The following is a 14732-nucleotide window of genomic DNA, read 5'->3' on the forward strand; positions in this document are numbered from 1 at the left end:
GCAGCTGAAACAAACCCATACTAACAATGTTTCCCATTCAGCACAATTCCCTCTTACCCTAGCTAAATTTTCAACAGCTTCACAGCTTCAACAGCTGCAATTTGAAAAACATCTTGATTCCAAAACTGAACTACTGCCTTCAAGGTATGAACTATTTCACTTAATTGATTGAAGATAAATGGTTAATTGGCAATTATATGACTGCCTGGAGGAAGCAGCAGGTTGTAAATAACACAGTACTCCAACAGCTAAAATTTCTCGAGTTCTCATGTGCCAGACACTGTTCTAAATTCTTAATCTATATTAATTTACTTAATCCCGAAAACAACCCAATAAAGTAGGTACCATTATTATCCTCCATTTGGCAAACACGGAAACTATGGATCCTGGAGGTTTAGAATTTGCCCACCATCAAATGGTTTTGGAGCCCACACTTACCACCACACTAAAATGATCAGGTTTAACCCCTGGACTCACTAAATATAATTACATTATATGAAATGGTTGCAATTATACTTTAAAGCATTTATTGCCTACACTTATAAAGACTGCAAAACCTTCTCCAACTTCTATCACTTCTTTTAACCAACTACACTGCAATTCGGCTCAGACTTTCACTGCCCAGAGTCAGGGCGGACCCCACAGGTTGCAACATCCTTGAGGCACCAGTCACCAATGGAGGGACTTAGGCCACCCGAAATTACAACAAACTGGCTGCAAATCTTGGGGTTCCCACTTCCCCGCTGGGTTTGTTAATTTGCTGTAAAGACTCACAGAACTCGCTGAAAGCACTTATGATTATAGGTTTTGCTTAGGAAAAGAAGAACAATAAGAAGCCAAAAGAAGAGACATGTGGGGTGTGGTCTGAGAGGGTCTCCAATGCTACCTTCCCCAACCACTCCATGTGGAGTCAGGATGCATCATCCTCCCCGCACAGTGATACATCATCTCAATCATGGAGGCTCCCAAAGCTTCAAGCATCCAGAGCTTATACAGGCTTTCATTACCTAAGCATGACTTGTGGAATCAATGCCTGCATGGCTGAACTCAATCTCCAGCCTGCTTCCCCTCCTAAGACATCAGAGAGGTCATGACTCAAAACTCCAGGCCCCTAATTCACATGGTTGTCCTTTCTGGTGGCCAACCCCCTACTCTAAGACCACCTGCAGCTGGCACCGCCTTGTTATCTCATTTGTATGTGAGCTATCAGGTGTGGCTCAGGGCCCCCCATGGATAACAAAAGACAATCATTTCTTGGGGAAGGACTTAAAGGCTACAAGAACTGGGGACAAAAACCTGCCAAGTTTTTTTTATTATACTACAACATTAAAGTTGGAATAGTTTACCCCTTTTTATAAATGCAATTTTATTGACATATATTATACATTCACAAACCATACAATCATCAAAGTGTACAATCAGTGGTTCACAGTATCATCATATAGCTATGCATTCATCAATTGATTTTTGAACATTTCATTACTCAAAAAATTAAAATTAAAAATAAAAGTGAAAAAGAACACACAAAATATCCCATCTATCCCCCCTATTATTTATTTATTTTTTGTCTTTTTTTCTCACTTATCTGTCCATACATTGGATAAGGGGAGTGTCAGTCATAAGGTTTTCAAAATCACATGTGATACCTTAAAAGCTATATAATTATACAATCATCTTCAAGAATCAAGGCTACTGGATTACTGTTCAACAGTTTCAGGTATTTCCCTCAAGTTACTCCAACACACAAAAATTGTAAAGGGATATCTATATACCATATAAGAAAAACCTCCAGAATGACCCCTCACTCTACTGGAAATCTCTTAGTCACTGAAATTTTATTTTGTTTCATTTCTCTTCCCCATTTTGGTCAAGAAAGCTTTCTCAGTCCCATGATCCCAGGGCTTATCCCAGAAGTCATGTCCCATGTTGCCAGGGAGATTTAAACTCCTGGGAGTCATATCCCATGTAGGGGGGGTGGGCAGTGAGTTCACCTTTGGAGTTGGCTTAGAGAGAGAGAGGCCACATCTGAGCAACAAAAGAAGTTCCCTGGGGGTGACTCTTAGGCATAATCATAAGTAGGCTTAGTTTCTCCTGTACAGGAATAAGTTTCATAAAGGCAGGTCCCAAGATCACGGCTAGCCCATCAACTTGGCAGTCCCCAATGTTTACAAGAATAACAGATCTTCCCCCACGTGGGAAAGTTTAATATTTCTACATTTTTTCCCAGTCCCTCAAGGGGACTTTGAAAATATTTTTTATCTTCTGGCCAGATTACTCTGGGATGTATCAGAGCATCACAATAATCTGTACAAACCAACAAGATCTCATTACCTATTCAATGTTCCACGTAATTATGGTGTTCAAATAAACTGGCCATACAAGTTAAATTAGATAGTGTGCTACCCAAAATGCAAATTTTGCACCAAACAAACATCTCTTTCTTTGGTCTCACACAGAAGTTGAAGTTTTAAAATACAGTCAATATCACCCTTTACCCTTTATAAAGTCTGATTTACCTTAGTCATACCCAGATCAACTTCTAAGTGAAGTCTGATCACTTTTTCAGTGTTTTTAACAGTTGCTGTATGGGGTGTTCTCGTTTGCTAGCTGTGCATATATGTGATATACCAGAAACAGGATAGCTTTTTTTTTTTTTTTTACATGGGCAGGCACCGGGAATCGAACCGAACCCGGGTCCTCTGGCATGGCAGGCAAGCATTCTTGCCTGCTGAGCCACTGTGGCCCACCCAGCATAGCTTTTTAAAAGAGGGAATTTATTAAGTTGCAAATTTACAATTTTAAGGCCAGAAAAATGTCCAAATTAAGGTAAGGCTAGGAAAATGTTCAAATTAAGGCACCAGCAAGAGGTTACCTTCACTCAAGAAAGGCCAATGAAGTTCAGGGTTTCTCTCTCAACTGGGAAGGCACATGGCGAACATGGTGACATCTCCTAGCTTTCTCTACAGGCTTCATGAAGCACCACCCCTCCGCCCCCAGGGATGTTTTCTTCTTCATTTCCAAAGGTCTCTGGCTGTGAGGGCTCTGTACTTTTTTCAAAAACAGCTTCCTCTTACAGGATTCCAGTAAAACTAATCAAGACCCACCTGGAATGGGCGGAGTCACATCTCCCTCTAATCAAAGGTTAATACTTACAATTGGGTGCATCACATCTCCATGGAGATAATCTAATCAAGTTGCCAACCTGCATTGCCAAACAGGGATAGAAGAAATGGCTGCCCCCACAAGATAGATCAGGATTAAATATGGTTTCTCTAAATCATATAATCCATTCAACTGGCACATGGGTTAATGGTGACTTTCACAGCTGCAGAACTCTATCTCTGAGTCTGAGGTATCACACAAATACCCGAAGTTTCAGGGAATGACCAGGTTATACACAAAGAGCTCAGCATCTCAGAATTTAGAAATAACAGCCACAACTCCAGAATAGATGTGCCTGTAGTAAGAGCTTACAATCTATGAACCTTTACAATAGGTCTTCCACCTGATAACTTATACTTTCAAATTCAATTCTTAGAGTTTGCACATTATAATTAGTTCATATTAGTGAGGAGATATTTGTCTTTTCATTTATGGCTTACTTCATTCAACATACTGTCCTCAAGGTTCATTCACCTAGTTGCATACCTCACAACTTCATTCCTTTTTGCAGCCATTCAATAGTCTCCATAGTTCCCCATTCCATTCTTCAGTCAATGTACCCAATAGGCCACTTCCATTCAATGCAAATTGGGAACACTGTGCCATAATCACCAGTGTGCAAATGTCAGTTTGTGTCCCTGCTCTCTGTTCCTCCAAGTATACACCTAACTACAGGATTGCAAGAATATATGCAACCCCACCTGTAGTCTCCTGTGGAGCAACCACGCTGCCCTCCAGAGGAGCTGCACCTCTCTACTTCCCTACCAACAATGAACAGGTACATCTTTCTCTCTACATTTTCTCCAGCACTGGTATTGCTCTGTTCATTTCTTTCTTTTTTTTTTTTTTTTGTATGCTGTATGGTGGGGATCACATTTCATTCTTTTTCCATGTGAGTATCCCATTATTACAGCACCATTTGTTGAATCTGTCTGTTTGTTTGTTCTTTATTTGTTTGTTCTGGGGAAGTGCCTGGGCTGGGAATTGAACCCAGGTCTCCCTTATGGCAAGCGAGGATTCTACCACTGAGCTACTCTTGTAGAATAGCTCTCTGTTCATTTTTAATCAGCTTTATTCATACATTATACAATCCAACCTAAGTAAAAAATCAGTTGTTTCCAGTACAATCACACAGCCATGCCATCACCACCACAATCTATGAGGACATTTTCATTTTTTCTGCAAAGAATCCCATCCTCCTCCCTTACATCTCCCTCTTATTGACATTGAGTTTTGGCATATTGCCTTTGTTGCATCAAATGGATGCATATCACAATCCTTCTGTTAACCACAGACCCTAGTTTGCACTGATTGTATCTATCCCCCCACCCCAGGATACCATCTCATTTTCAACACCTTGCAATGTAGACATTCATTTATTCTCCCTCATGCAAATACATTCTTATATTTGTACATTTATCCCCTTCATTATCCGCTCTAGGCATTCCTAGGTTACACACTAAAGTCTTTATTCTCTATCATTCATTCCGGTGTCATACATGCCCCGAGTACTCCTCCCTCAACTTCATTCAGTGTACCTACAATATTGTGCTACCATCAGATAATAGTGTGCTATCCATTTCTGGATCTTTGCAATCAATCTTGTTGAATATTCTGTACTCCTTCAGCATCAAAAGCCCAATCTCTGCCCCGTTCTATCTCCTGATAATCTATGCCCTCAACTTTGACTCTCAAAGTTCTCTCATTAATACTAGTTCTTATTAGTGAGACCATACAATATTTTTTCTTGTTTCATTTCACTCAGTATCATGTCCTTAAGGTTCATCCACATTATTACATGCTTTATGACTTTGTTCTGTCTTACAGCTGAGTAATATTCCATCACATACACACACACAGTTTGTTTGGCCACTCATCCACTGATGGACATTTGGGCTGTCTCCATCTCTTGGCAATCATGAATAATGCTGCTATAAACTCGGTGTGCAAATGTCCATTCGTGTCCTTGCCTTCAGTTCCTCTGAATATATACTTAGAAATGGGATTTCTAGACCATATGACAATTCTATACTTAGCTTCCTGAAGAACTGCCAAATTGTCTTCTAGAGTGGTTGCACCATTCTACACTCCCACCCACAGGGGATAGGTGTGTCTCTTTCTCTACATCCTTTCCAGCACTTGCAGTTTCCTGTCTTTTTGATAATGGGCATTCTAGTAGATGTAAAATGATATCTCATTGTGGTTTTGATTTGCATTTCCCTAACAGCCAACGAGGTTGAGCATCTTTTCATACATTTTTGAGTCATTTGTATTTCCTCTTCTGAAAAGTATCTGTCCATGTCTTCTTCCCAACTTTTAACTGGGTGGTCTGTTTCATTGTTGTTGAGTTGTAGAATCACTTTATATATTCTAGATATTAAGCCCTCATCTGATATGTGGTCTCCAAATACTGTCTCCCATTGAATAGACTGACTTTTTACTTTCCTGACAAAGTATATTGATGTATAAAAGTGTTTAATTTTGAGGAGATCCCATTTATCTATTTCTTTTTCCTTGATTGTGCTTTGAGTGTAAGGTCTAGGAAACTGCCACCTATCACAAAAGCTGTAAGATATTTCCCTACATTTTCTTTTAAAAGTTTTATAGTCTTAGCACTAATGTTTAGATCTTTGATCCATTTTGAGTTAATCTGTATATAAGTTATGTGGTATAGGTCTCCTTTCATTCTTTTGGATACGGATATCCAGTTCTCCAAACACAATTTTTTGAAGAGACTGCTTGGTCCCAGTTCAGTTGGCTTGACTGCTTTGTCAAAAATCAATTGTCCATAGATGAGAGGGTCTATTTCTCAAGGCTCAATTCAATTCTATCGGTTGTATATCTACCTTTATGCCAGTACCATGCTGTTTTTATCACTGCAGCGTTGTAATATGTCTTAAAATCAGGTAGTATGAGACCTCCTACTTCATTCCTCATTTTCAAGATATATTTAGCTATTCAGGGCACTCTACCTGTTTTAGTTTGCTAATGTTGCCAGAAATACAATATACCAGAAATGAGTTGCCCTTTATAAAGGGAAATTATTAAGTTACAAGTTAACAGTTCTAAGTTCATAAAAAATGCCCAAACTAAGGCATCCAGATAAAGATACCTTGACTTAAGAAAGGTCAATCTGGAAGGCATGTGACTGGTGTCTGCCTGTCCTTTGGCTTCTGGTTTCATACAGCTTTCCTGATGGTGTTTTCTTTCTACGCATCCAAACATCTCTGTCAGTGTCAGCCCTGAGCTGTTTCCAAAATAGTTCCTTCTTAAAGGACTCCAGTAAGTAGATTAAGACTCCCCCTTGAATGGGCAGAGACACATCTCCATGGAAACCACCTAATCAAAAGGTCCCACTCACAATGGGTGGGTCATCTTTTCTGGGGTACACAACAGTTTCAAACTGGCACACTGTCCTTCCAAATAAATTTGGTCACAGATTTTTCTAATTCTACAAAGTTTTGGGGATTTTAATTGATATTACACTGAATCTATAATTCAATTTGGGTAGAACTGACATCTTAACTATGTTTAATTTTCCAATCCATGAACACAATATGTCCTTCCATTCATTTAGGTCTTCTTTGATTTCTTTTAGCAATTTCTTGTAGTTTTCTGTGTATAGGTCTTTTGTGCCCTTGGTTTAATTTATTCCTAAAATATTTACTGCTATTGTAAATGGAATTTTTTTTCTTGATTTCCACCCCAGGGTGCTCATTACTAGTGTATAGAAGCACTACTGATTTTGGGGGTGTTGATCTTGTGCCCTGCTACTTTGCTTTTATTAACTCTAGCAGCTGTGCTATAGAGTTTCTGGGATTCTTGACATATAGGATCATGTCATTTTGAAAACAGTAAAAGTTTTACTTCTTCCTTTCAATTTGGATGCCTTTTATGTCTTTTTCTTGCATAACTGTCATAGCTAGAACTTCCGGCACAATGTTGAATTAACAATGGTGACAGCAGACATCCTTGACTTGTTCCTGATCTTACAGGGAAAGCTTTCAGTCTTTCCCCACTGAAGATAATGTCAGCTGTGGGTTTTTCATATTTTCCCTTTATCATGCTGAGGAAATTGCCGTCTATTCCTATCCTCCAATGTGTTTTCATTAAGAAAGGATATTTAATTTTGTCAAATTCCTTTCTGAATCAATTGAGACAATCATGTGGTTTTTCCACTTTGATTTATTGATGTGGTATATTACATTAATTGATTTTCTTGTGTTGAATCAGCCTTGCATGCCTGACAACAAATCCCACTTCGTCATGGTATATCATTCTTTTACTATGCTGCTGGATTCTATTTGTGAGTATTTTGTTGAGGATTTTTGCATCTATATTCATTAAAGAGACTAGTCTATAATTCTCTTTTCTTGTAGTATCTTTGTCTGGTTTTGATATTAGGGTGATGTTACCTTCCAGAATGAAGTAGTCTTCCCTCTTACTAAATTTTTTTGAAGAGTTTCAGCAGGACTGGTACTAATTCTTTCCTAAATACTTTATAGAATTCACATATGAAGCCTGGTCCTGGACTTTTCTTTTTGGGAGGTTCTTAATGATTGATTCAATCTCTATACTTGTGGTTGGTTTGTTGAAATCATCTATTTCTTCTTGAGTGAGTGTTAGTTGTTCATGCTTTTCTAGGAAGTTTTCTATTTTGTCTATGTTGTCTAGTTTACTAGCATATAATTATGCAAAGTATACTCTCATTATCTTCTTTATTTTTGTGGGATCAATGGTTATGCCCCCTCTCCCATTTCTGATTTTATTTTCATACTCTTTTTTCTTTCTTGCTTGATTCTATTGTTTTCATGTTCTCAATTTCATTTATTTCTGCTCTAATATTTGTTATTTCTTTCCTTCTGTTTGCTTTGGGGTTAGTTTGCTGTTCTTTCTCTTGCTCCTCCAGCTGAACAGTTAATTCCTTGATTCTTCCTCTTCCTTCTTGCTTAATACAAGCATTTAAGGCAATAAATTTCCCTCTCGGCACCATTTGTACTGCATCCCATAAGTTTTGATATATTGTTTTCATTTTCACTTGCCTCGAGATAGTTACTGATTGCCCTTGCAATTTCTGCCTTAACACACTGGTTGCTTAAAAGTATATTCGTTAGTCTACATCTATTTGTGAATTTTTTGACCCTCTGCCTGTTGTTGATTTCCAACTTTATTCCATAATGATCCAAGAAAGCATTTTGTATAATTCCAATCTTTTTAAATTTATTGTGGTGTATCCTGGACAATGATCCATAGACACTTGAGAAAAATGTGAAACCTGCTGTTGTGGGGTGTAATGTTCTGTAAAATGTCTGTTAAGTCTGGTTCATTTATTGCATTGTTGAATAATCTCTGTTTCCTAATTGATCCTCTGTCTAGATGTTCTATCCATTGATGAGAGTGGTTTATTGAAGTCTCCAGCTATTATTGTAGACGTGTCTACTTCTCTTTTCCATGTTGTGAGTGTGTGTGTCATGTATTTTGGGTCACTCTGGCTTGGTGCATAAATATTTATGATTGTTATGTCTTCCTGATGAATTGTTCCTTTTATTAATACATAGGACTAAGGAAATTACACATCTCCCTACGCCATCATCTTGCCCTGCCTCTGGAATATTTTACCTTTGAATAATAAATTGTTCCATAAGCATTAAATATTTTCCTAACATTTCTTATAAGGAAGTGACTGAGAAGAATCCAAAGAAGTGAGGTTACTTCCCCAGAGCCAAAGACAAGTTAGTATTTCACTCAGAAATGTCAAAGGTTCAACCTCTCATGCCAAGGAATATCATTTCACATATGATAATATCAAGCCATTCAAGTAAGCATAGAGGAGTTATATTTAAAATACCCAAGTCAAACAAATTTACTTAATTTTACATCATATCCCATGTTGAAAAACACATTTCTTTAGTATTTCTAAAGCGGATGGACTGAATTTTCATAAAAATTCAGGGATTAAAAGACCTCCCAGGATATCCTTGGAATCTTAATTGGGGATTAATAATTTCCACTTGCATTGGCTTTCAGGAGGACGTTTTCAAGAGCCTATATTGGTCTTGGCTCATCAAATAAACTGTTGTCTGAAGTGAAGAATGCTGAACCTCCTCATCCCTTGGTGTTAAAAATGCTTATTACCATTTTCACTGATCACTGATGGTTAATAAATCTGTTCTTGAAAATGACATTTCTGACCATTTTAATTGTCGCATAGTTATCTGTCAGCAAGACATGTGCACGGGCTCTTTTTAGAGTTGATGTTATGGAGGGTCATTCACATTGACTCAGCCACAAGCAAAACAACCCAGAGGATAAATTCTGCACAGGGCAGCAACCCCTGAATCTGCTTTGTATTTGCATATGCTTCAGGCAAAAAGAGAACATCTACTTCTTCAGGCCTTCGAGGCCCAGAAGGCAGAACCTCGCCTCGCTTGCTCATCCAGTACTGAGCAGAGCGTGGCACACAACAGATACACAGACCTGTGGCGAGGGAATGTGAGTGGAATTTGGCTAGGAAGGTCATACACTAGAGCGTTAATATGTGGATTCTGGAGTCAAACCGCCTGACTCTGAATACTGATTTTCCCTCTAACTAGCTGAGTGCCCCCAGAGAAGTAACTCAATCTCTCTGAGCCTAAATTTATCTATCTGTAAAATGGAGGAAACGCCAATGCCCAGCATGGCAGGTGCTCAGTAAATGTTAGCTATTATGAAAGAGAAACACAATAAGTGGGAGCATTCATGGGCCCATCGATCATACCTAAGAAGTTGTTAGTGTGCACACACCTCAGTGCAGATCAACCTGACATTCATCTCCCGACCCGTGACCCTATTCCCTGCCTCGCAGCCACAGACAGGAACTCCTGAAGTTGAGAGTACCTGTGCCTTCTGGAAGGCAGAAGAACAGAAGCTGGAAAGAGCAGGTCCAGCCTGGTGGAGCTGACCCCATGTCTGCAGAGGTAGACTCTCTTCACAGAAAACTACCTCCCCCCAACTGCCTGCTTTTCACTTCTTTCTGATTTGCCAGCTGGACCTCGGCCATGGGAAGCACCAGGGGCACCCACTGCCCAGTAGAACTCTGAGCTCCTCTTCCAAGACTCTACCCCTTTTTCTGGCCTTGGGTGGAATGCATGTCAGACTTGCCCTCTCTGAGACACTGCCCACGTTCTAGGTTTACACAGAGTGGAAGCGTACTTTTTTAAAATAATGAATACAAATGTCTGATCTCCCATTTGAAAGCTAATACTTCAAGGGGCTATTTAGCTTACATTGCCAGAAGTTTCATGAGCTGTTTTGACATAATATTTTAATGAGAATAAGCATTAATTAGGAAAATTAGACACCCAGTTACAACATAACTTGGAAGCTGTCATCTTCCAGTTTCTCCTATTTACACTATTACAGTAGATGAGACACATGGCTGGGGGAGGAGGGCAGGATGGTGGGAGGTTTGGGGACAATCTTGGGAAATTGCATAGAAGACCACGGAGAATACCTACACTCAGCAATAACTGAAGCTCCGATTAAAACTGTCAAACATCTTCAAACTAATGAAAAGTCAAAAGTATAATTAGAGTGTAAATTTGTTCTCCAGGTCCAATGCCCCACCAGCAGAAGGAAAGAGGCTTCATTTTGTTTCCAGCAGTGTTGAATGTAGTTGGCCCTTACATGCTTGCTTGCTTATCCCAATTAAGGATAAGAAATCTTAGAGACACCCCGGGGAAGCTAGGAGCCTCTGAGTCCTGAAAAACAGCAGGGATAGGAAAAGCATTCTCCTTCCTAGTGCATTTTAAAAGAATTATTGCCAAACAGTATTTTAGAACTGTTTACACACAAAAGTACAAAAATATGCAAGTGAACACTCTGTTTCGATGACACCAACCTTCTCCCCTGAGTTAAATTAAGTTTAGTGGCTTGGACTTCTGAAGCCCTGTGAGGTGGTTGTTTTCAACTGTCTCTTAGGCAACAAGGGCTGCTGCACTGAAACTCACAAATAACCCCAACTTTCAGGGAATGTGCTTGAGTAATAGCATACCTAACTCTAAGAGGAGTCAGATTCCTTCACAAAGAATGTGAATATTTATCCAAAAACCATGAGATTTATGGTATGGTACAGCTAATTGGAAATAAATTAAAACGAACCTCATGTTTTAATCAGTTTGGAAGACAAAGTATTGCAGCAAACAGGGCAAGTAATTTTCTTCTGGAAAATATATAATGATGTCATTATTTTTGTACTTGAGGCATGACTCCGGGGAAAGGGGAAATCGGAAGAGAGACAGATGTTTGCTGAATGTAACAGATAGATGGCGCTGTGGTTCACTGCAGACTAGGGGGTAACTCTGGTGAGAAAACCTCTTTGACGCAAAGGCCGTGTCCAGGGAGCCAAAAAGGTACTTTAAAAACACATCTGACTCGGCCCAGCAGTTAAATTTGTTTTGGCAGTCCATTTTTATGAACTTCTGTAACTTCTAAGGTGTCCACTGGTTTTCTATTTAACTAAACAATGTTTTAGCTAAATATTTTAAGGATATGCAAGGCTTGACTTCCATGTTTAGAAAAATCAAATATTAATGAAATGCTGGCTTTCTGAAGCATAGCGGGTTAACAACTGTGCGACATAACCATGAGCTCGGGGAAAGTCTAGCACAGTTCCCTCTTGGGTAGGTTGCTGGCTATGTGGGTTATCAGTGGCAAACCGTCAGAATAGTTCCACTTGCTGAAGGCAGTTCTCCTTTTGTCTAGGAACATACCCTGGGCTTGGCTTCAAAAGCCTTGTGCCCAATTACTTGGCTCCACCTCCTCCTAGGTGCTGCACCAACGGTGGGTTACTCGGCTCCTTAAATTGTCTGAGATTCACTTTTCTACTCATTTATACCAGAGGTTATCATATCTTATGTCCTAGGTCCTTTCAAGCAACCCAGGAAAACTGGCAACGCTTGTCTTTAGAAGCCTACCATTCCGCTGGTGCCTCTTCATATTTCTTCTAGACTCAGTTTTCTCATCTATCATTTGGGGGGTTAAAATGCCTACCTCATCGGCTTGCTGGGAGGATTAACTGACAGAATGCTTGCGGAGGGCATAGCACAGTGAGTGGACTTAGAAGGCATTAAAAATTACTACCATCCTTTCCCTTTCCCAACTCACCAACCAGAGAAACACAAATTATATGGTAATAAGTGGCAAGCAATCTTTTTACAGAATTTCTTCATTTTAAAAGAGGATTTCAAAGTGACTAGACTACCCAGGGAGTCACCAGTCCCTCGTCCCCACCCTCAGCTGGGGCAGAAGGGGAACCACAGGCATAAATAAGCAAGGAGCCTTCTCCAAGAGGGTCTGCTGACCGGTCCAGAATGCAAGGTAAATCTCACACAAATATATATGCAGAAAATTTGGGTGAGTTTTCCATGGCAGATGTGAATTAACACTGAAAAGCACGCAAATTGCAACAGTGGTCACTTCCCAGTCAAAAGTGTAACAAGATGTTCAGAGTTCAGAAACCTGCGTGGGAGCTGGTGGCCCGAGTGGGTGGTTTATCTTCCTAGGGAGCTCTCACACCCAAGAGTTCAAAACCTACTGGCCTCAATGACCAGCAATGAAAAGGTGAACTTCTGGTCACGATGATGATAACCGAGCCGCAGAGCAGCTTTTTAGCTATGTGAACTCTTTCGTTTCGCAGGGAATCCTTCCATCCCAGTTAGCTAAGGAATGTGCGTGCTTCCTAAAATGCAAATGAGAAAAGAGAAACCAATGCTGGGAGAGAAGGAAACTACACAATTGCTCTTTGAAATGCTCTAGCCAGAAAGTTGTAGCTTGTCTTTAAAGCCCTAGGGCGGGCACTCATCACCTGAAGTCCAGCCCCCTCTCTTCGCGGGGTTTCCAGACCTGGAGATGGAACGCCAGGGAAGGTGACTGACTGCAGGACACTAACGCCCCGGGTAGCTCAGCGCGAAGTGCCTTTTGGAGAAACTTCCCTGAACCAAAAGTTACTTTCCAAGCGTGCAGGGCTCCCCACGCGCCTTGGACAGCAACCCTGGCCAGTCAGAGCCATCGCCTCGCGGCTCTCCGGGGCGACCGGATAGGCTGGAAGACGCGGGCACACTGAATGTCGCCTCCAGCCCCCTCACTTTCAAGCCCTGCCCGCGCGGGACTGAAACGCTTCACCCTAACCCAAGAAGGGCAACTCGAGTTTCGCGTAAATACCACGCCAGCGCATCCCTGAGCGACTCAACGGTGATGCCTCCGCTGTAGTTTATCGCCCATATAAATCAGGATTCTGCCAACAAATCTGCGTTTCCACTAACCAGAAGGCTGCCCCGCAGAGCCCTTCTCCCTGGGATTGTTTTTAAAGGTGCGATAACATCCGACACTTTCAGAAAGCGGCAGGCAGAGGGCTCCGCCCAGGGGACACCAACCCCACAGGCAGGCACATGGAACGGACGCAAAACGAGCAGCAGTGATTTTCCAGCCAGCGGCTCTTCGGGAGAAGGATGCCAAACGCACGTCCCGAGCCAGCTGAAATCCGCGGGCACCTAATCACCGCCAGATGTGCGAGCGCGCACCGCGAACATGCCCGGGGCTCGGGGCAACCGCCCGGACCGCAGCTCACCGACCTCTCGGACCCGGAAAGGGCAAGAAGGGGGGAGGAAAAAAGACCGGGCGAGACCGAGGAGCGCCAGCGAGCGCAAAACCACTGAGAGGAACTGTTATGCCTCCGCTCTCCTCCGCATATTTTTTCAATTAAAAAGTTGGAAACTGGAATCCGTAAACAACGACTTGGGGCTCCCAACTATTTCTCAAAGACACGTTGGAGAGTGGAAGACTCGCACGCCTAAATCCCCAACCTCCAGGTCTCCGGGCCTGTCCCCCACCAGAGTCGGGGAGCGTCCCAAGTGTCCACGCACCAGCCCGGCGAGCAGTCGCCCGCGTCCCCCGGCCCCAAGAAAGTTGGCGCAGATCCCCGCCTCCGCCGCCCGCCTACCTTTCATGGTGACCGAGGAGACGCACACCAGCCAGGGAGCTCCGCGCGCGCCGCGCAGCCGAGGAAGTCCGCGCTGAGCAGCCCGTCACTGCACGCCCATGGCAGGCGGGCCGCGCGTCGGGCGTCTGCGCCTGGAGCCTCCCGCGCTCTGCCGCCGCGGGGCTGCCGCGCGCCGCTGCCCGGGCCCCTCCCCCGCCCTCCCCGGCCGGCGCCCACGCCCCCTGCGCGCCCTCCCTCCCCCCCCCCGCCGCCCTCCCCCGCTGGCGCCCACGCCCCCTCCCGCTCCCGGTCAGCCCCGCAGCGCGCGCGCATGGCCTGGTCACTTCTTTGCCTTTTCTCGCTCTCTCGTCCTGCGGATTTCTCTCTTTTCTCTTTTTCTCGTTGGACGAGCATTGGGACGAAGTCGGAAGGAAAGACTCTCCCGGGGCGTCTTCGTTTTCACCCTCGGTGCGCACCGAAGGCGCTGATGCTGGGTTATTTCTAGACCCCAAACTACCTGTAGAGTGTGCGTGAGGGAGTTGGGGAGCAGCAGCTGCCCGGGGTGGAGGTGGGTAAGTGGGGAGGTGGCTCCTTCTCCAAATGGCTGTGGGTT

General features: G+C 42.6%; 1 protein-coding gene across 1 annotated transcript in view; it reads right to left on the bottom strand.

Annotated features, from left to right (window-relative positions):
- The window catches only part of COLEC12 (collectin subfamily member 12), a 182906-nt gene extending 168640 nt beyond the window's left edge, over window positions 1-14266 (bottom strand). Inside the window, exon 1 of the mRNA XM_077135845.1 lies at window positions 14141-14266. Coding sequence (XP_076991960.1) covers window positions 14141-14147 — 7 coding nt within the window. The 5' untranslated portion in view covers window positions 14148-14266. The remainder of the gene's footprint in view (window positions 1-14140) is intronic.
- Window positions 14267-14732: the final 466 nt, after the last annotated feature.

This window comes from Tamandua tetradactyla, chromosome 18 (assembly GCF_023851605.1).
Source record: "Tamandua tetradactyla isolate mTamTet1 chromosome 18, mTamTet1.pri, whole genome shotgun sequence".
Classification (NCBI taxonomy): Eukaryota; Metazoa; Chordata; class Mammalia; order Pilosa; family Myrmecophagidae; genus Tamandua; species Tamandua tetradactyla.